Source organism: Myxocyprinus asiaticus, chromosome 36, assembly GCF_019703515.2.
Source record: "Myxocyprinus asiaticus isolate MX2 ecotype Aquarium Trade chromosome 36, UBuf_Myxa_2, whole genome shotgun sequence".
NCBI lineage: Eukaryota > Metazoa > Chordata > Actinopteri > Cypriniformes > Catostomidae > Myxocyprinus > Myxocyprinus asiaticus.
Window position 1 is genome coordinate 23651758 of NC_059379.1, and position 21942 is coordinate 23673699.

Consider the following 21942-nt stretch of genomic DNA (forward strand, 5'->3'; position numbering starts at 1 on the left):
GTCATATGGATTACTTTTATGTTTACTTTATGTGATTTTTGGAGCTACAAAGGTCTGAACATCATACACTTGTATTGTATGGACCTACAGAGCTGAGATATTCTTCTAAAAATCTTTGTGTTTTACTGAAGAAAGAAAGTCATACACATCTGGGATGGCATGAGGGTGAGTAAATGATGAGATTTTCATTTTTGGGTGATCTATCCCTTTAAGCAGAATGTTAGAGACGGACAGCCTCAGTCACTATTCAATTCACATTGTGAAAAAAAGATGTAATGAAAGTGAATGGTGACTGAGGCTGTCAACATGTGCTTAACATCTCCAAAAGGATCAGATTATACCCTCCATTAACCACTCGGGTATTTTCCATTCTACTGATAATTCCCTTGCTTTTCCTTTTTTAACCCTGCAAATTGTGTGTTGGGGAGGGGGGTCTCAACCAATGCAGATTCCCCTCTTTTCTGTGGTGTCGCTCTGCGGGGAGCTTATTAGCACTAGTGGTGTCTTTGCTGTTTCCTCTTTCTGTAGCTCTGCTAATAAATTAATGGACCACAATCCTCGTAGAGGCAATACTGTACCTAGAAAGCAGCACGCTTCGCCTGCCTTCCAACCCCCGCTGCCCCCAGTGGAGGCTGCAGGTACTGTAGGGGTTCAGCCTGTGGCTGAGCTCTTGCTCCAGCAGCCTGCGCCGATGGGCCTGGGCTTAGAGGGTTGCCAGCCTGGGCTGGCGCTGGGGATGGCTGCACTGGCAGCAGCACAGCAGCTTCTAGCTCAGCATACTGAGGAGATCAGGTAAGAGGCCTGCAATGTGCTGGACCAGTGCTGTGCATGAATGAGTCATCCCTACATACTGTAGTAGACGTGAAGTTGAGAGAGTCCTCAATTGATTTTACTGTGATCTCATTAATAATCCAATTAAACATTGTACTTTTGCAAACTGTTTAATATTAAATGTTCCAAAAGAATCTGACTTAAATGTGAAGTGTGTAATTTTTTTTTAGGATGTTAAAATACTTTCTCCTATCCAAGCCTAATATGTAGAGTCAACAATAAGTAAGCCATCTGTAGATTGACTTCCCTGAAAAAGCCACAATGTCGTTCTGTGGCGCTTTCAAAACATTGCTCTGTTTTTCGAGGATCCCAACCAGCACAGACATAGCAACATTGGCTCAGCCAATGGTGTGAGTTTGAGGCGGGACTATCTGTTTGGGCGACCAATGACGATCAATGTTTGGGCAATGTATTTTATTTATTTTTTTCTGTTTTGTTTTGTGATTCTAGGGGTGCAGAATTTTTACACTTCACCTGAATGATGTTCACGTGCATGATTTTTTAAATATATATATTTTTCCTTCTCTTAGTTCAAAGAATCGAGACCCTGCGTCCACTCCTCCAGCTCAGAGAAATGGCACTGGAGGGTCAGGACAGCTGTGTTCAGGGAACCCTGTGGCTGGATCTACAGGGCCCAGTCCTCACATGACACATAGAGGTTAATGAACCTACAAATCTCAGCAGCTTGACTTAATGTACTTTTAAATGCACATTTTAAGTATTTCAATGCTTACTTTTTTACTAGGGTTTTTCTTCAATTTAATTCTCTTTTTTCAATTTCTAATTTTATTCTTTTCATTTATGTTTATTATATTGTTTCATATTATTTCTATATGCTATTATTTTGTCTCCTTTCATATACAGTATGTATGTGAATGTTTTCTACATATGGGTAGCTGACATTAAATTTGTCAATGCAGTGACTTGCTACACTAAATCTTAAACTATTTTAAACAGCAATTTGCTCATTTTTGTAATAATTTATATAAGCTTACATTTTTAAATGTGAGTAATTTTGCATAATTTTATGATTACTACGCATGCGGCTTTTATGACCTCATATTAATTGAGACTATATGGAATATATGCACATTTTAAAAAAAACAAACAATTGTCACACCAAATGACCATTTAAAATTAACAAGTGAAGGCAAAAAGATGTCTAAAAATGGCACACACACAAAAAAATAAAACAATTGGTCACAGGACCTAAAATATACACTTTCCCTTCTGTATTCATAAAAATGTTAACCTAATTTTTGATGTTGTTTAAAACAAAAAAACATCCATGGATGCACTGTGTCAACTTCCATAAAGCAGTTTGTAAACAGTTTTAAAAGTTGCTATATAATAAAGTAAATTCTCTTCTTATTTATAGGTACAAAGAAGCCAGCCCCAGCTCCTCCTAAACCAGCCAATCCACCACCAGGGCAACCAACCAATCAGTCAGTGCAACAAACCTCTTCAGGCACCCCTCAGTCCCTCAGCCCGTCCCCTAGACCGCTCTCTAGTTACTCTCCAACCAATATAAGCCCCACACAGCCACAGTCTCAAACCAACACAACCCCTCGTCGCCACTCAAGCAACCAGCCTCTCATTCAGGCCCCCAATCATCCACCCCCCCAGCCGCCAACACAAGTCACACCCCCTCTCCAACCAAGCGCTCTTGGTCATACTGCTGGTGACCCTGGAGAGGACCCCTCTCCTCCAAACACTCCCACTCCACCGAGTACCCCTCCACCCACGGCAGTCTTTCATGACAGTTCCAGTCTAACTGCTCCCCCGGTGTTTCAGTCAGGATCTCTTCCTCGCCCGAGGCCTGTGCCAAAACCACGTAACAGACCTACTGTTCCCCCTCCTCCCCAGCCTCCAGCTACAGGAAACGACAGCAATGGAATTTGCAGTGCTGCCTTTAAAACACTGGGTGAAGCTTTTTTATTTCCATTGCACTAAGCTTTTGTTTAAAATCCTGTTTATTTATGGGCTGTATGTGTCACATGGGCTTTATAGTACATGTAAAGGCTGATATAACAGGCTCGTTTGAGATATCAACAGTGTTGGGTGTAATCTAATTACAAAGTAATTAATTACTGTAATCTAATTATTTTTGTAAAAAAAAGTAATGTAGTGCATTACATTTTAAATTCTTGTAATCAGATTACTGTTATTGACTTTCAATTAATTACTTTTAAGTACTTTACATGGGTTACAGATAATAAATAATAATGTATTTTTGGAATACATTTAAAACATGAATTACATTTAATATATACAGTAAATCTGTTTGCATTTCTGTGACAGCTGATGGGCGTGCTCCCCCTAACAAGTGAAAGAACAAGCAGGAAATACAGACCTTATTTTGAATTTGTAGAGGGCAAAGAACAATAGCTTTTCTGTGAAAAGTTTTTTTAGAGAGTAACTTAAAAGTAATTAGTCATTTGATTACTTTTTCAATGAAGAAATCAATGAAATCAGTAATCTGATAACAAGTTTAGAGAAGTAATTAGTCATTTGTAGTGAATTTTTAAACTATATAATCTGATAGTTAAATATTAGCTACTGTACTTGTTGGTAGCTTGTGGTGTTATAAGCATTGTCAGCAAAGGCTGAAAATGCTTTTACATTCTTTAATACTAATGAAGTGGATGCAGTCGCTGCTTTTACATGAAGATGGATATGATGACCAAATAATCCAATGGACCTGTTATTGTCTTTTTTTTAATCATTTTTATGTTTAATAAAGATATGATTTCAGAAATGATTACAATCTTAAAAAAAGCCTACGCAGACACCACAGTCAGACTGTAAAATAAAAGCAACGGACAAACATTTAGAGTTAGAAACAACTTCACCGCCTGACACTGAGCTCGCGTGAGAGTATTTTGGCATGGTAGCATGATGTTACAGCAAGGTGGAATTTGCTTATTTAAAAAAAACCTAAGAATTTATAAAACATTCATTACTAAAACTCAATAAACCTGTTTTATATTCTTTTCTCAATTTCTTGCTTTCAGATTCGGGGATGACATTCAAAGGGCTGAGTCGAGCCCTTGTTCCTGACATCGCTGTTGAGAAGCCTGTTACCTTTCTTAAGGAGACAGACCTTGACACAGAGAGCACCATCCTGTAAAAATGACCTTGAACCCGACACCATTCCCTTAACCAAAGGTTTGCTGAAGGGCTGCTCTTCTCACCATTACCAAAGTGTTTATCATCTTGGCTGTACATCTCTAATACACTATGCTTCAGACAATCAACTCTTCCAGTGGCACTAGGGAAACAGCTGCCCCAACATGTTGCGCATTTATTTAAACCTGCCTTTTTATGGTGATGGCAGTGAAAAGTGACCTGTATTGCATGAGGAGCTGAAATGTAAGGGACAGGTTTGTATGGTGATGGGGTGAATTTGGTGAACAAGGAAATAAATGGATTGTAATGAGGTGCTTGTAGGTGAGTCTTAAGTGGCCTTAGCTAAACAGAGCAAATACTCAAATTAAACTGTGGAAAACACTAAGTAAAAAGCAAAAACTGTGGCTTTATGTGTAGCTTGTGACTGCAGGTCTCCAGTCAGCTAATACAGTTCATATAATATGTGGAAACACAAATGTGTAGTTTCCATCAGTGCATTCCTTTGTTGTGAATGTATGTTTTTTTGTTTTGTTTTGTTTTGTTTTTTCGAGCCTTTTCCAGTTTGGATATTAGTTACATGCAATATGTTGGTTTAAGGTATAAAAATGCAGATTTGTTTTTTGCCTTTCACAGCTGATGTTGTCATCATTTGGGGGCATTAATATGACTGGACCTAAAAAAAATGAGGTAGAGCACTCAGTTATGTGTAAATGTAATCCTGATTTCTTCATATATGAAAGAAGCAATCTCCTATTGGTTATCAAATTTCAGAAAAGACAAATGAATAGGCTATTCACCTGTGAGTTTATGTGATGGAAAAGGTCAAAACATGCTTTAGTGATATTCTGGAATGTTATACCTTTATTTGTTTACCAGACCTTGAGAAGATAGCTTTGTATTTCCCTACTTTTACCATGGACAGAATCGACTTGGTACCAAAGTGGGGTAAAATGTGCCAGCTGGAAATTCTTCTAACTACATTAGCTCAGATCAGAAATAATTGCTTACATTTTTCTCCTTCCTTATCTCATATTCTATTATCTGTCCATCACAATTATCAGAATAACCAAAAATTATGTTGAAATTGTGACTTACCCATTTTGATACCCTGACCCGAAGATAAAATGGCTTTCTGATCACAAGAATCAACCTCAGTAGCTGCCACTAGCACCGAGTGCATGAGTGCACGTACCACTGATTATCATTGGCCCATCGGTCATCATAAAATATATAAGGAATTAATGTTCTCTGCTAATCAACCCTATCAGCATTCACCAGATTACTGTTGTAACTAATGTGAGCAGCTTGTTAATTAATTACATGACGCCTTTTTTTTTTTTTTTTTTACAAAGACAGAAAAATTGGTTTGCCATGTTCACATGATGAGAAAAATGTACACAATCATGCCCTCTGATGGTCCTTGGAGTCTTTTTTTTTTTTTTTTTTCCTTTAGTAAATTTCCCTTGTCTTTACCATGCTGCCTTACCCAAGTACAATAACTATTTTACAAATGTTTGGAAAATCCACTTATTTTCGACTTCACACTTATGAAACTGTAAATGTTGATGGTGCATTTGAAGTTCAGAGGCTTCACGTCAGAAGACATATTCCTCTTTAATAACTCTGGAAAAAAATGTTTGATATTACTGCTTCAAAGAGAATAAAAAAGTGAAACATGAACTTGTTTCAGCATTTTGTTTTGTGGTCGTTGACTCCTGAATTTCAATAGTTTCTTGTTCTGTTCCAAAGGCTTTTGTTTTTCTAAATTCTTTTTCTTTTTTTTTTGCCAGTAGAGCCATGGATGTAAAAGGAGCAACATTTCTGATAAAACAATTATATCAGTGTCTGTTTGACTGCAGTATAAACTTACATTAACTCTGACCTGTGTCATGAATCACCACTTATGCCTCTTACCAGAATCTATTGATGGGTTCAAGTACTGTGCTCTGACAAAGGTGAATGATTGTGTCTTCCATCTAACGCGTCATACTTGCCCTGTGAAGAAATGTCCAAAAATAAAAAAGTTGCAGTTATTCAATACCAGGAAATTTTATCTACAGCATATTATCACAAAATAAAACCTGAGAGTTTGAACATATTTTCAAGTAGGTAATGTAGGGTGCTATTTTAGTATGATGGCAGGTATAAAAAATATTCATAGAAACTTGTTTTTTGAAGCACTTATAGTGTTGCCAAGTATCAAGGTCATTATAGTCATGTTCATATGGGATATGCAGAACGTGGAGTGCCACCTGATGTGTATTAGCCTATTTCAAAAATAAAATCACTGCAGGTTGGCATATAAACCTTTAATTCAAGTTGAAAAATGTAGTTAAATTGAACAATAAATTGATGAATTTTATATCATTTTTAAATACAACTTTTAGATTAAATTTTTAAAATAGTGCCATTTCCTTTAAACATCTATCTATTCACTATATATGAATCCAATTATAGTAAAAAATAGTTACACAGATATGAAGTCCGCAAAAGCTTATTTATTCAGGCAAAACAAATTCGACATCTCATTAAAATGCAGCAATATGTGGCCCTTGAATCTGAAGCCAATACAGAACTGCTCAGGAAAACACTAGGCTAGTTACGCTAACAATTTGTACACAAACATTAATTAATTTGGTAAAACTGTAGTTCAATATATAACAATTAGATACACAAACAACCAAAACAATAGGCTAATACATTATATAAATAGAAATAAACACTCTGCTACATTCGAATGCAAATTGTCTTTGATTTCCAAAAGTTATGGTGGTCCTGACGAGGAACTAAGAAAATACACATATTGTTTTGACACAACGACAGGCAATAAGGAAGGTCATGCATTTCTTAAGAACAGAAGACTTCAGGAAGAAATGCATCGAGTAAACTTAAACAATAGTACCAAAAGACAGACACGCTACATAATCATTTTAAAAAGAACATGGACAGAACGGTTACCTTTCTGAAATATAATAAAGTTGACACTTTAGCATTGTCTTTTAACTTAGAATCTTCATAGCAAGAGAAATCATAGTCATACATGTAAAGCAATTTCATGATGTAAAACCTACCGCAGGTTCTCATGCGGGATGTAACCACTGACCAGCTTTACCACTACTCTTGCCGTACATAACAAATGATCAGAGTTCTGGAAAAGGAAAAACTGCTTTATCTTCACTTATGTTCTAAAGCATACATATGAGGGTAGTTATTGGTGTATCCCAATGGTGTAGAGCACTAATACTGTGCAGGATTACATTTGGCATTATGATGAGCAAGTTAAACACCTTTGTGGTCTGGTGTGCAGTTATTAAGTTCTTCTGGCCAGTGTTTTACCAATGAAGGACAACATATCCCTGAATCGTCTGATCTATTGTCCACTTGTGAACCATAATACCAAAATATACCATCAAAAATACCATCATCCGCAAGAAACAATGCGTTATTGTTCCTGTTACATTCTCTAGCTGCTGGAAATCTCAAAACTAAATTTTATAATAATTAAGCAATATTAATATACTTTCCATATCTGTATAAATATATACTGTATATATATATATATATATATATATATATATATATATATCTTTATTCTTTATTCTAAAGCGGTTTTTAAATAATATAAGTCAGACAAAGTAAGGTTCATCTCCTTCCTTGCTATCAAGTTCTCTGTGATTTCATTGGCACATGGGCATCCTTAGTTAAGGAGAGCACATAATGTTAAACCTGGTTTCACCATACCAGCGGTGAGGATATTCGGGGGCTTCTAGGGTTTTCTGTTCCCTGTATCTCACCCAGTGCTCTCTATGAAACAAAAACACAACAAACTCTAACTTCAAATGACTTTGCTCTTATTTATCCTGATTTATAATGTATTAAAGAAACCTACCTCAAATTTGGAGATAAACTCAGCAAAGATACCAAAGAAGGTTTCAGTGGTGGTGGCCTTGCTGTCTTCTCCAAAGTAGGTGGCCACCTTATTAAACTCATCCATAGCTCTTTGCTGCAAGGAGTCCAGTGATTGCACAGCTGGATGACAGTTTTCCAGGAAGCTCTAGTTATATTAGGGTCAAGGGCCAATACACAGCGACTGATTAGACAGATTATAAAGTTATTTACTATAGTGGAATCGTAAGAGGATTTTTGCAAATAATTTTTTACACTGCTGTGAATGATGTGAAAACATATACAAGGTGTTTAGAAAATTATTGAACTCAGTCAAGAAAAAGACAGAAAATCTGTAATGTTGTCATTCATTCAAATTCTGTGCCATTACAATAAATAATATCTTTTTGTAGGTGGATACACTCATAACTGTTGCAAAGCGATCCTCTGCAGTAGCTGGGATCTTTGAACAGGCAGTCCTTATGTCCTGGATGGTAGAGTGAAGGTCACTGAGGTCAGCAGTAATGGTCCTCTGATTGACTGCAATTAAGAGTGAAAATGTGATCAGCCATCAGTACAGTTAATTGACACCAGTTATGATTGTTAGAAATATCCAAACATCTAATGGATATCTGTACTGAAAACGTACCTTTGGCTGCTAGTGGCACTGTTCTGAGGTCCCTGGCGAAGCCGAGGTGTTCTGGGAAGTGTTGGCATAATGATTTGGCAAGAATATGGAGGAAGGTTGACTTTCCATCAACTGTTTTTGTTGTGTTTAGCTGGGGAGGGGAGGTATATTTTAATTCATATACCAGCACTTATTATAATTAGGGGAAATGTATTTAAAATGAACAGTAATTAAGGTATTGCAGTTCTTTACAGAAATGTTGCAAATTTTTGTTTGCAATTGTTGTAAGCATACATACCTCAGTGAGAAAATTTATTTTGAACCCTGTTGTTTTATTTGTCTTGGGTTGACCATTATTAAGATAATTTCCCATTGCTAAAACAAACTGAAAACAGTAAAATTGTTAGAACAATATTTAAATTAAGACACACATCATTACATTTGGAAAGAAAAATGAGTGTCTCTGCATAGAATTTAGAATCAATAAAAGATATAAAATTCCCAAAATGAAGATAATTTCCCACACATAAATCTGATATACTGTATGACCATACAGGAACATAACATTTTAGTTCATGTATTAAAATAATAATACATTTTATTTGTATAGCACCTTTTATACTTAAGTGCAGCACAAAGTGCTTCACATACACTGGTGGCCAAAACTTTGGAATAATGTTCAGATTTTGCTGTTTCGGAAGGAAATTTGTACTTTAATTCACTAAAGTGGCATTCAACTGATCACAAAGTTTAGTCAGGACATTACTGATGTTAAAAACAGCACCATCACTATTTGAAAAGTCATTTTTGATCAAATCTAGACAGGCCCCATTTCCAGCAGCCATCACTCCAACACCTTATCCTTGAGTAATCATGCTAAATTGCTAATTTGGTACTAGAAACACACTTGCCATTATATCAAACACAGTTGAAAGCTATTTGGTTCATTAAATGAAGCTTAACATTGTCTTTGTGTTTGTCTATGAGTTTCCACAGTATGCAATAAACTGGCATGTCTTAAGAAACAGCTTTCTCTAGAAACTCATCAGTCAATCATTGTTTTAAGGAATGAAGGTTATACAATGCTTGAAATTGCCAAAAAACTGAAAATTTTATACAAAGGTGTACACTATAGTCTTCAAAGACAAAGGACAACTGGCTCTAACAAGGACAGAAAGAGATGTGGAAGGCCAGATGTACAACTAAACAAGAGGATAAGTACATCAGAGTCTCTAGTTTGAGAAATAGACACCTCACATGTCCTCAGCTGACAGCTTCATTGAATTCTACTCGCTCAACACCAGTTTCATGTACAACAGTAAAGAGAAGACTCAGGGGTGCAGGCCTTATGGGAAGAATTGCAAAGAAAAAGCCACTTTTGAAACAGAAAAACAAAAAGAAAAGGTTAGAGTGGGCAAAGAAACACAGACATTGGACAACAGATAATTGGAAAAGAGTGTTATGGATCTTAACCCCATTGAGATTTGTGGGATCGGCTAGACTGTAAGGTGCGTGAGAAGTGCCCAACAAGACAGCCACATCTATGACAAGTGCTACAGGAAGCGTGAGGTGAAATGTCAGCTGAGTATCTGGACAAACTCACAGCTAGAATGCCAAGGATCTGCAAAGCTGTCATTGCTGCACATGGAGGATTTTTTGATGAGAACTCTTTGAAGTAGTTTAAGAAGTTCTGAACATTTTTTCAAATTGTAATAGTAATTTTTCACATTATTAATGTCCTGACTATACATTGTGATCAGCTGAATGCCACTTTGGTGAATAAAAGTATAATTTCATTCCATTAGAGCAAAATCTGTACATTATTCCAAACTTTTGGCCGCCTGTGTATCACATACTGAGTAAAAATATATAAAAGCATTTAAAATAAATAAATAAATACATAAAAGTAAATAAAACATAATGTGGACATGTTTGTGCCATTTCCTAAAGTAGATGTGCAAACATGGGGAGAACATGTTTTTTTTTTTTTTTTTTTTTTATTTATACAATTTTTTCACTTACACATACAAGTCATATGTTGTAATTTATAGAAATATATGTGTCATATGGTAGTGTATTTGGGGAAATATATTTAACATGTATTAAAATGGCCATTTTAGTAATATTTTGAAAAATATGTTGCATCTACTGTCAGTGACATATTTTTATATCATAATGTAAATGTATTTTACCTGCATTGCCATATATCATATGTCTGTATGGGTTGATTAATCATAAATTGCATATATGCTAAATTATGTTATAAGTGTTTTACCTCCAGGATCTTGGCCAACCTCTTGCTGTTTTTGAGCTCTAATGAGGCTTTGTAGATGCAGTCATAAGCAGCTCTCATTTCTTCTGTTTTCTCCTGCAGAGTGGTCTTAAAAAGAAGACTTCTCAGCCTGGTTTTATACTCTGGAACAAGCAGCATCTGTAGAACACAACCATAAGAATCTATAAATATTTACAAATAAACAAGATTTCACATAAATCACAACGAAAGCATTAGTCTCCTTTGTAAAACTTTGTCAAACTGAGCACCTGTAGGACAAACTGGTCGGGCTCACTGAGCTTGGCTGGGTCCTGGTCGTAATGCTGGAACTGTCTGACCTCCTCGTCGCTGGGAGCGTACAGCAACAGTTGTTTAATGTGTGATGGCTCCAGACGCTCAGTGCTCATAGTCATGAGGGTTTCATGTAGTTCGTTCGGGGACAGCTTCAGATGCGCTATGAGGATAGCTGAACAGGGCAGCCAGACATGGTAAAGATCCTCTAAAGATTTAAAAATCTCATTGAAAAATTTCTGCAAATACCTACAGCATCTATTTAACCTACTCCTACACAGCTATGCCACACTAGACAATAGTTGTTTTTTTAAATGTGACCACCCAGAGTACAATCTAGATGGTTCCTCTTGAGCGCAACCCTTGTCATACTCACAAGTGTTGTAGGCCTTTTTATGGGAGAGAATCTCAACCATGTCTTTCTTTTTAAAGTTCTCAGGCAGGAAGGTGGGCTCTGGAAGAGAGACTGACACATTTAATAACAGTGTAAGGATGAGCTCTGCTGGTACCAGTAGTGGAGACAATATATGAGAACAAATAAAGGCAGTGAGAAGCCAGTAACTGAATGGGAATGATGAGATCTGAGACAGACAAAGGTCTCCATGAGAGATGAGCTGAAAATTACAAAAATAGACAAGGTAATTGAGTAGTACATTTTCACCATCAAAATGACAGGTTACAACAAGGGTGCAACAATAAGGATGAAGACAGTAATATTTATGCACAGAGGCCCCAAAAAGAATTTAGAGACAGAAGCCACACTTAAAAATGTATAAATGTCTTTGCAATATACAACAAAATAACACTTTTCAAGCAAAAGTTTGTTAGGTTTTAAATGATCAAACAATAGATATATTAATCAATATTAAGACAAAAAGTATTTGGACACTTTATGGTTGTCATAGTTAATGTAATGAAATGACAATTAAGTTCAGTTATGAAACTCTACATGGCGTGGGCTGATAGATCGAACAGGCACACATCCCTCTATGAACTCAATCAGAAGATTTCCCTCTAATCAAAATATATAAAACTGGAACTCACCTCACGCAATACACAGGGACCCGGCTACAGCAGTGCCGTTACATGTAGCGTTCTCCCTCCACCTCCCCAGAACCACTTGTCTAGATCTGCTTTACGGGGGATTTATCTTTATCTTTGTACAGTTACGGCAGCAGAATGTCTCTTCTGTCTCAGCAGCATCATGTTTCCGTGCCAACAGCAGCAGCATACTGACTCATGTCATGCAGCAACAGCAGCAGCATGCATAAAGCAGATCTAGTCCGCCAAAACCAAACCTCCTCCACTGTCATTACCATAAATACAAATATTTTATCTATTTCCGAGAGTTGTTCAAAATGAACTACACTTAAACACTTCTGGTAAATGCATCATGCATTCACTAAAAATTACCTTGGAAACAGTTGTAAAAGCCCATTAATTGTACAAAATGTCTCAGAAAAGAGAAGCCAGTTCTGCCACTTGGTTTTGTATATCATACTTTTAGTGTCTAATGCAATGAAATTCATCCAATTTTAAAAGTGACCTACAGAGTTGGGTAAGTTACTCAAAAAAACAATCCACTACAAATAGGGAATTACTTATCTAAAACTGTAATCAAACTACTTTACTGATTACTTCATAGAAAAAGCAATCACATAACTGATGACTTTTAAGTTAATTTCTGGAACACTTTTCATCGAAAATATTAAGATTTTCTGCTTAATGAATTAAGAATAATGTCTACATGTCCACCTTGTTCATTGTCACACACAAGTCATACACTCAGCACAACACATAATTCATGTTTTTGATCAGGTATGTAAAACTCAATTTCAGCCCGGGCTGCATCAGCGTTATGTGTGCCCTCAAAGGGCCATTTGAAAATGTGGAAGTAAGCCCATGCAATTACCAATAATATTGCATATTTTGTGCATTGAAATTCAAATTTGACAGTATGCACTGATTTTGAGTCTGGGATGCAGATGTAAACGATGATATTTGGTCAGCAAGATATTTTGTTCACCTGCCATCCTAAGTTTCTGAAATTAGCTCGCGGTCCAGATTTGGCCCTCAGGCCTTGAGTTTGACACCTGTGTTTTAGATAATATTATTTTGAAATGTGTAACCCAAGTAAGTAATTACCTTAATTGAAAGTCAGTAACTGTAATCTGATTACAAGAATTTGAAATTTTATGTTTTACACTACTTTTTAACAAAAAAGGTAATTCGATTACAATTAGATTATTATTAACTAATTACTTCATAATCAGATTACACCCAACACTGGTAAATTAAGTGTCCAAAGGTGTCCAAATACTATTTGGAGCCACTGTATACTGTAGATAATCCTTTAAAGACATGATATGATGTTAAATGTCTCAATATTGAAAGGGATGGTGATACATGCAGTATACAGAACATGTATTATGTATTGGATGTGTACATGCAGTATATATTGCACTAGACTGGCTAGAATTAAAAAGATCTTACTGGAATTCCTCTGTGTGCCAAAGTACAGATCCAGGTCCAGGTACTTCACCATGTCACTCAGTTTATGATAATCAGGATCATCTCCAAGCTAACAAACAGACATCTGCACTCAGTATTTGATCACATGATCTCTGCTTACACCTGAACATGCTTCTGGTTAGCACTGTGGTTGCTATACATCACTAACTAACCTGTCCCCAGATAGTTCCCTCTGAGTTCTCCACCTGCTCCCAGCGCAGTCTCTTCACACTCATTTGGTTGTTGTCAGATGCTTTCGGGCTGGATTTGGGCAAAGGTGGAGGATCACAAGGTGGGGGTAGAGGAGGTGGGGGCGGTGGAGGTGCCTTGCTTGACAGTGTACCCTCGAAGGTTTGCTGCGAAGGTTGGGAATGGAGGCTCTGTTGTTTGGACAGACTCGGGGAAGTCCTGGCAGCAGAAGTCTGCTGGGTTTGGTAGATGGACTGGGTGTGATGTCGTAGCTGGGTGTGCTGTGTTGTTACATGTGAGGGCTGAGGGGAAGTGTGCGGGGATGACTGCAGGATGGGGTGAGCCTTCGGTTGGTGAAATTGGTGAACCTGCTGAGCGATGGGCTGGGGAGAGGAGTGTCGAGGGTGGGTGTGCTGGGTTCTGAGTTCCTCACTGGTGGGCAGCACCTTGTACAGTGAGGGACGGTTAGTAAGGAAGGGGCGGGGTGGCGGTGGAGGCGGGGCTATAATGGGGTGGTGCTGGAAGGCTGGGGGGGGCTGGGGCAGGTGCTCAGGGGTGAGGGGAATAGGTGAGGGAGGATCGATGAACTGGAGAGGAGGTGGTGGGGGCGGAGGGCTCTGTGGAGGAGGCGGGATGTGGTCAGAGCCAAAGGAGTAGGTGATGGAGGTGGAATCATCGCTGCTGCTGTGGTCTTCACTGCTGGCACTGCTCAACTCATGAGGCAGCATGTTCACTTCCTGCTCATCCTGGAAACTCATCTAGCAATATCACAAAGATATTGAGGATGCAAACCAAAACGGTACAGTTATGTATAGTGGGTTTCAAAAGACTGAGAATACTAATATTTTTCATTAGTTCCTCATTTGTAAGTCACTTTGGATAAAAGTGGCTTCTAAATGTCTAAATGTAAATGTATTATTTTTTATTTAAAATAAAAACAATTCATTACAAATTATATTATCAGCATAACAATTTGAGTGAAAAGTTGAATTGTAAAATTAGTGATTCCTTAGTATTTGGTATATTAGTCATATTTGGTTCACTTGCTTCAATGGCAGCATGCACTTGAGGTTGGCGTGGACTCTATAAGTTTGTGCAAAACATAATCCATGTTATTCTACCATGATTTAAGAATTTTCTATGTGTGCTTTAATGGAAGCAAAAAAATATGACCTTTTTAACTTCCAAGGAGTTAATATGGTCAATGACACAAATCTGCTTACATTTGATTAGTGACCCAAAAAAATTTTACAACCAGATTTTCAATGTGGACTATTGGACCCTTCTCTATATGCTACTGTTTATCTGCTTGATCTTGACAAATGTATTTAATCTAAAGGCCTTTTTAAACCAATCAGAATTTTTGGCACGAAAAACATGCACACAATTTCAAAAATAATAAAATAAAATAAATAAGAGTCTAAAATACTATTCTTTTTTTATTTTATTTTGAGGTCAGGTCACTTTCTTGATAGTTAATTTTCAGAAGAATTAATTTCTTAATTTTTAAGAGAATGAAGAGATTTTTGCATCTGATTCATTGCTAATAGTTTTCATGTTAATAATTTATTAAGAATATTTTAGACTTTTATGTCATTTAATCACATCAGACTTGGATGTGCTTCGGATCTGCGTCCGAATTCACATACTTTAAGAGTATGTACTGCATTTGATGAAAAACGTACTTCTTGGCCATTAATAAACTGTTCTTTAGGTACTGTATGCGAGTAGTATGAATACATTCCTGGACATACATCATTGTGGCCATTGTCCTATGACCCGAAATATGACGTCGTAACAACAACCGCAAAAATTATTTACTTTTGTTTAACAAGTTAAATTTTACCAGAAGTTACAACTTTCTTGGTATCTATAGCAGTTCAAATGAGCCGCCGACTCTCGATTTTTAAATTAATTATTTTGAATATAATGTCTCCTCAGCTCCCGTAGAATTATGGGATAATACAGTGTCCAGTGGATGCGCACTTCAAAATCTCACAGAAAATAGTAGGTCATCTAGGTATTTTTCGCCTACTGTTTTATGAAGACTGAGTATTCGGACACCCTACTCATTTGACATACTGCTTTTGGCAAACAATATAGTAGGGAAGTTTGCATATTCGGACGCAGGGGTAGGTGTAAACATGTTTTAAGTCCCTCTTACTAAACTCACTTTGTGTCTGACACTAACCTCCTCATAGTCATTCTCTCCTCCCTTAAAGTCATCCACGATATTAACATGGTGGCCCAACTGCTCACTCAGAGCATCCAGGAACTTGTCTGTATCTCGGCTGCGAGGTGGCCGTGAGAATGTAAAGAGTTTCCTCCGGTATGGCAGAGGGCTGGGGGGCTCATCAGAAGGCAGGGGGGATGGAGGGGGGCTGTCCAAACTAACATAGGGATTTGAGTCAACACTGCCTGGAGAAGGAACAGTCTGCTGGTAAGGCTCAAACTGAGGGCAAGGAAAAGATTCAGTCCATGACAGAGAGAGGCCCGACTTACGGTTCCCTGAAAAAAAAAAAGGAAACTGTCATGAGGAAGATATACAGTATAGTACATAGGAATATTAGGAGAGATTGAGACAGACCGATGTTTGGTTCGACCGATATTTTTAAAATTTTTACACTTTTCCACTTATTTGGTTATCGGTTCTTTAATGTCGGGTTTACCAATAAAGTCAGATTAGATATAGCCCAAAAATAAAGGTGAACTCATATAGTGTAAGACAAATTATGCAAAGTCTTGGATTGCAAATGATTTAAAGAGCCTTGGATATATTGCCAATAAAACATATTAAATAATTCATTGCTGACTATATACAGTAAGTCTCTGTGATGAGGAGGAGGGCGTGGCCGGGCCGTGATGATGCACAGCCAGCGCTGAATCAACTGATCAGCGTGAGAGCGAGATAAAGGGGAGCCGGTGGAGCCAGAGGCACCAGTTCGAGAGAGAGAGACGCACACGGCTGCGTTACAAGTACGTCAGTGTTTGTTTATGTTTGTTTTATGTTGAGTTTCTTATTAAAATTTATGTTTACTCTTCAGCTGGTTCCCACCTACTCCTTGCCCGTCCTTTATCTGTTACAGTGGTGCCGAAACCTGGGAGGGAGGCGCTATTGCAGAGTCCTCACTGCTGCCATCCACCAGGGGAGCAGCCGTGGCCGTCCACCAGGGGAGGAGCAAGCTGGTGTCCGCCAGAGGGTGGAGGAGCAGTTGAGGACCGGGCGACAGCGCGTCCGGGAGCCGGCGAGCAAGTTCTTCTCTCTCTCTCCTCTCTCTCTCTCTATGTGTCTCTGCTTGCCCTTTCCTTCTCCCCACACCACTCCTTGTCTCTCCCCCAGGTTCACAGGAGGCGGGGTGGTCCACCGGCTGACAGAACAGCCGGAAATGCAGTGTCAACCCTCCAGAGATTTTGGGGGTGGAGGAGTGTGACGAGGAGGTGACGATGCACGGCCAGTGCTGAATCAGCTGATCAGCGGGAAAGCGAGATAAAGGGGAGCCGGAGGCACCAGTTCGAGAGAGAGAGAGAGAGAGAGAGAGAGACGCACGTGGCCGCGTTGCATGTGCGTCTGTGTTTGTTTACGTTTAGTTTATGTTGAGTTTCTTATTAAACTTTATGTTTACTGTTCAGCCAGTTCCCGCCTCCTCCTTGCCCGTCCTTTATCTGTTACAGTCTTGTTAATCAGTGCGTTCACTTTCAGATGTTGGTGATGTATTGTTTAGTTATTATTATGTCTCAGGGCAGATTTTTTTAAATAAAAAATCAGTAATGCATATCGGTCATAAAAACAATATTGGTTAATCACAACAGAGTGATTTTGTTATATGTTCAAAATGTTTCCAAATAATCAAGACAAGCAACAGGAATAAGAACTAAAACATGCTAATAGGTTATATCTTAAATGATATCTACATAAGCAAGCATATTTAGTGTCAAATGGTCTTACACAGCCATTATCATGATATCTGTTTGGCTTGCAATGTAATGAGCTATCATAATCATGGCTGCATGTTTCAGATTCTTTTTTCACTAGGTGACAATTGTGGAAGTCAAAGTAAACTCAGAATACCTGCATTACTGAGTGTGAAAGACTGAGTGTATGTATTGTTCTCTGCATGGCCCATGCCGACTGCCCTGGGTGAGGAGTGACTCTGGAGAGACTTGTTGCTTTTCCCGGCGTAAACATTCCCAAGCTCCGTGTACACTCCTGACATCTACAGGTTGTAGCATGGTTAAATGTGGCTGTGCATGGTTTAATAACAGCAGTGACAACAGGTCTCATTCACAAAGGTTGGCGTCCTTATGTGTGCAAAAATGTTTTCACGCAAAAAGTTTCACAGAATTTTTATTTAAAGCTATATAAATTTGTTCTTTTACTTGTTCTAATATTGATCAATCATGATTACTCTAAATTAAGTAGTGTTTTCCTACAGTAATTAGCATAATGTAACACACAGGTGAATCATCCAAGGGGTTTTATGGGCATGTGCCCAGGGAGGCAGGCCACTAGGGGGCCCACGCGATCAAGACGATGTAAACACATAGACAGTGTGCAACAGCGAAATACGTCTGTGTAGCACATGGTCATAGGGTAACGTTCTGTGAACCCCCCACCCCCCCCAAGATGGCTTGATGGTCCAGTGAACATCGACTGTGACATCCAGGATGAGCACACAAACGTACTATTATGAGTAAAGAAACAGATACAAATACAGATCTAAACCAAAACCAAACAAACTACTGTACAGCGTTCCTCATTCTCACTTGTAAACAGCACTGCTCTTCCTGCTGTTATGTCCGTGCCTCAGTTCTCACGTGTTTCAAATGCCAATGCGATTATGTCAGACACATCCTGCTGCAGAACGGAAGCATGATTTAGAGCTAAAAAAAGTACTTAAATATTTATCTTTTTCACACCAAAAGCGATCATGTTGCTTTAAAAGACATTAATTTAACAGCTTGTGTCGTTTGGATGACGTTTATGCTGACTGTCTGTGATTTTTGGAGCTTCAAAAGAGAAATCTTCATTCACTTGCATTTAAAGGACCTAATGAGCAAAGATGATTCCTATTTTTCTTTAAATGTGTTCTGGTGAAGAAATAAAGTCATACACACCTGGGATATCATGAGGGTGAGTAAATAATGAGAGAATTTTCATTTTTGGGTGAACTATTCCTTTAAAACATTCCATGTTTCTAAGGTCACCAGGAGTCTGTGATTATTGTGTACATGCGGTTTCAGTGGGTTCTAAATGTTATCCCAAATTTTGAAATAAATTTAAGTGCAAACTTATCAGTGAATCATGATTTCTGCGTGAAAACACTTGTACAGCGGTTTTACGCACAAATATGTTGAACACAGTTAGTGAATGAGACCCAATGAATTTTGGATGAGCAGTAAATGGTACCCACGTGGCTGAGATCTGGGGATTCTGGGAAGGAAGTCCCATCCCCACACTGTCTTTCCTCTGGAGTCACAGGATCAGTGAATGTTCCTGAGATAGAGAGAGAGTGCTGTCCAAAAACAGAGCATGTGCACAGAAAGCTGCTGGCCCTTCAGGAGCTTTAACGAGGCTGAGAGCGATCAGCTTTAGCAGCGAGTCTGGGTGGTGGGTGGCTGAGAGGCGTACAACACTTACAAGCAGTTTATAGCTTTTCCTAATAGATGCTTGGTGAATCATAAACATGACTGTGAACAGTTTTGATTGCATGTTTACCCCACAAGATTGACAGAATGGCATGGCTAGCTGAAGAAATGTTACAATGGAGCAATGCATATCATATAAGGCAGGCCAGGGCTAGTTGTCACACTTTTTACTCCAGTGAATATTTCTCAGGGTAAATGTTTTGGTTTTGAAAGTCAGTTTCTGTACAGCAACATACCTTATAGTCTTGGCTATAAAAAAGATGTGGAACATTTCCACTGTTATTACCCAGGAAAAAAGATACAGTTCATTGAACACACATTGACCTTTATGGAATATGTAAAATTTTAACAATTATAAAGCACAAAACAATTCATGAAAGAATAAAAATGGAAAATGCAATATATAAATATATCAAACAATTGTTCTGGCCAATAAATATTGTAATTAATAAATTATATAAACAGAATTTATAGCATTTTACAAAAACTTTTTGCCGTAATGTACGCTAGTCTGGTTATTGTGTTCATTTTTTTATCCAAAAGCTATCCACAGTTTACCTGAGCATCTACTGGGCAGCACTATGATGATCCTGAATGCTGCTGGACTGTTTTGTTTTCTGGTTCCAGTCGCCATAATAAGCAGCAATTAAAAAAACTACCGAAACAAGTAATTCAGATGGAGAAGTGTTAGTTGGAGTAAAAATTAGTTCAGGCTCAACTTGTCGTAACAACTCGAAGTAGTTAATGATCTTAACTTAACTGACCACCGGCCTTCGCTTCATGTCATCTACCTTCTCCTTAAACTTTAATGAGTGAAGCACTATCAAAAAACAGTCATCACAACTTTGTAAAGTGAAAACCTAGGAGACCGGAAAACAAAAACAGGCTTCTCTTCTGAATCTTGGAACACTTCCGAGTTCAGGAAAAGGTGCATAACAAAAATATGATGACACTGGAATTTTAGTTTGAAAGATATAATACATTTTTGTTTTATTATAATTCAAGAGAGTTTTGAACTAGATTTGAAACAAACCAACCAAACCTCTGCTAAAAAAAATAAATAAAATAAAACACATGTAGTTTGACTTTTGACTCAAAACCACATAGTCACTGAGATATAGCCCATGTGATCACTTCTCAGTGTGACAACTAACCCCGGTCTTCCCTATAATATTCGATATAAACTTATCAGTCAATAGCTAGACAAAATCAGATGTGAGGAGAATGACATACCCATTCCGAGGTGAGTGCCGATAATGCAGTCGTCTGAGCTTCTCTCTCTTACGGTGTTTTTGTGAGAGGAACCTGACACTCGCATGGAGCAGCTCCGTCTGTGGGTCTCTGGAGCTACCTCTGGTTCTGCAGTAATAAACATACACCCACTGTCAGAATCAGTGTTACTAAATGACATTTTTTAACTTAAATAAAAGCTGAAATAAAAACTGTCATTACTGCAAAAATGGTAAGTAATTTAAAAATAAATGTTCATGACTCCATAACTAAATAAAATTATTTTTTAACATACAGTGTCTTATAAAATCTTAAACATTTATAACAAAAATGCTTATAATTTATAATGAAAATGCCACAAGAAAACGATGACACTAGACAGATGTTCAACAATAGTTAAATGATATCAGTTAACACATTAGATTTGGTAGCCCTAAAATACTAAAACTATAATAAAAAATGAAATATTCTAAAAACTAAACTAAAAATAAAACAAAACTGAGAAAAGAAAACCCTAATACTAAACAAAAACAGAACAAACAAATTGAAAATTAAACAAATAAAATAAATAAAATAAAATCCACATGATGACTGTTCAGAATGTATTTAGGACAAGGCTAAACATCTTGGGCTAACCTGCACTCTTGAAGCCGAGGAACCGGGTGATCTTGCTCTTGCAGTGCTCCTGCTCTTCATATGTCAGTAACTGGTAAATGAACTGCCAGATAAGCTGTTTGGCTGGAGTGTCCAGCACAGGAAAAACATCTACTATGAGTGTGTCCACATTCCTGTTTACATGCAAGAAAGGGAGCAATTTTAGACATAATTGGGCTGCTCTCTCAACAAGCAGTCACACTAGTTATTTATTCAATCTGGAAGACACCGACAATTGTTCCTTATTGTTCGTGAGTATCTATTTATGCTCGTGGCTGAAGCTATTTTTGAATGCTTCTCACATTTGTCCCGCTTCTGCCAAGCTGCAGAAAATCCCTTGCTGTGGGAACAATGTGCTATGACATTTTTAATCATATGGAAGGATGCTTACAGCCTATGAGTGTTAATAATCTCTGTTGCTTATAACTGGCTAACACATCCAACACTTGTTAAATTTTTTGTTAAAGGTGCCACTGGTCACTAAAGTTATTGCACACTGTAAAATAAAAATTATATCTCCAATTAAAGAAGTCAACCAAAAAAACAACTGCTCTTTAAGGCATGGGCAAATTTGGTACACAAATTAAAGGGATAGCGCACCCAAAAATGAAAATTTGGTCAATATTTATTGCCCTCATGTTGTTCCCAACCCATATGAGTTTCTGTCTTCTGTGGA

At 37.8% G+C, this 21942-nt stretch overlaps 2 protein-coding genes across 7 annotated transcripts in view; one reads left to right on the top strand and one right to left on the bottom strand.

Moving 5' to 3' along the window:
* LOC127427233 (rho GTPase-activating protein 17-like) overlaps window positions 1-5640 on the top strand; it is a 33020-nt gene extending 27380 nt beyond the window's left edge. For 2 of the 3 annotated variants that reach the window (XM_051674698.1, XM_051674699.1), the window contains exons 17-20: window positions 529-792; window positions 1362-1489; window positions 2210-2755; window positions 3846-5640. In XM_051674698.1, the coding sequence (XP_051530658.1) occupies window positions 529-792; window positions 1362-1489; window positions 2210-2755; window positions 3846-3961 (1054 nt within the window). In that variant the 3' untranslated portion in view covers window positions 3962-5640. The remainder of the gene's footprint in view (window positions 1-528; window positions 793-1361; window positions 1490-2209; window positions 2756-3845) is intronic. The other variant, XM_051674700.1, reaches the window with a different exon arrangement.
* An 808-nt stretch (window positions 5641-6448) lies between these two features.
* The window catches only part of LOC127427442 (delphilin-like), a 34152-nt gene continuing 18658 nt past the window's right edge, over window positions 6449-21942 (bottom strand). For 2 of the 4 annotated variants that reach the window (XM_051675050.1, XM_051675053.1), the window contains 15 exons: window positions 21249-21400; window positions 20616-20741; window positions 19148-19230; window positions 17806-17950; window positions 15928-16244; window positions 13721-14494; window positions 13530-13617; window positions 11413-11502; window positions 11015-11211; window positions 10749-10904; window positions 8772-8858; window positions 8495-8624; window positions 8267-8385; window positions 7850-8014; window positions 6449-7764 (listed from right to left, as the gene is read on the bottom strand). In XM_051675050.1, coding sequence (XP_051531010.1) covers window positions 7693-7764; window positions 7850-8014; window positions 8267-8385; window positions 8495-8624; window positions 8772-8858; window positions 10749-10904; window positions 11015-11211; window positions 11413-11502; window positions 13530-13617; window positions 13721-14494; window positions 15928-16244; window positions 17806-17950; window positions 19148-19230; window positions 20616-20741; window positions 21249-21400 — 2701 coding nt within the window. In that variant the 3' untranslated portion in view covers window positions 6449-7692. The remainder of the gene's footprint in view (window positions 7765-7849; window positions 8015-8266; window positions 8386-8494; window positions 8625-8771; window positions 8859-10748; window positions 10905-11014; window positions 11212-11412; window positions 11503-13529; window positions 13618-13720; window positions 14495-15927; window positions 16245-17805; window positions 17951-19147; window positions 19231-20615; window positions 20742-21248; window positions 21401-21942) is intronic. The other 2 variants (XM_051675051.1, XM_051675052.1) reach the window with 2 other exon arrangements.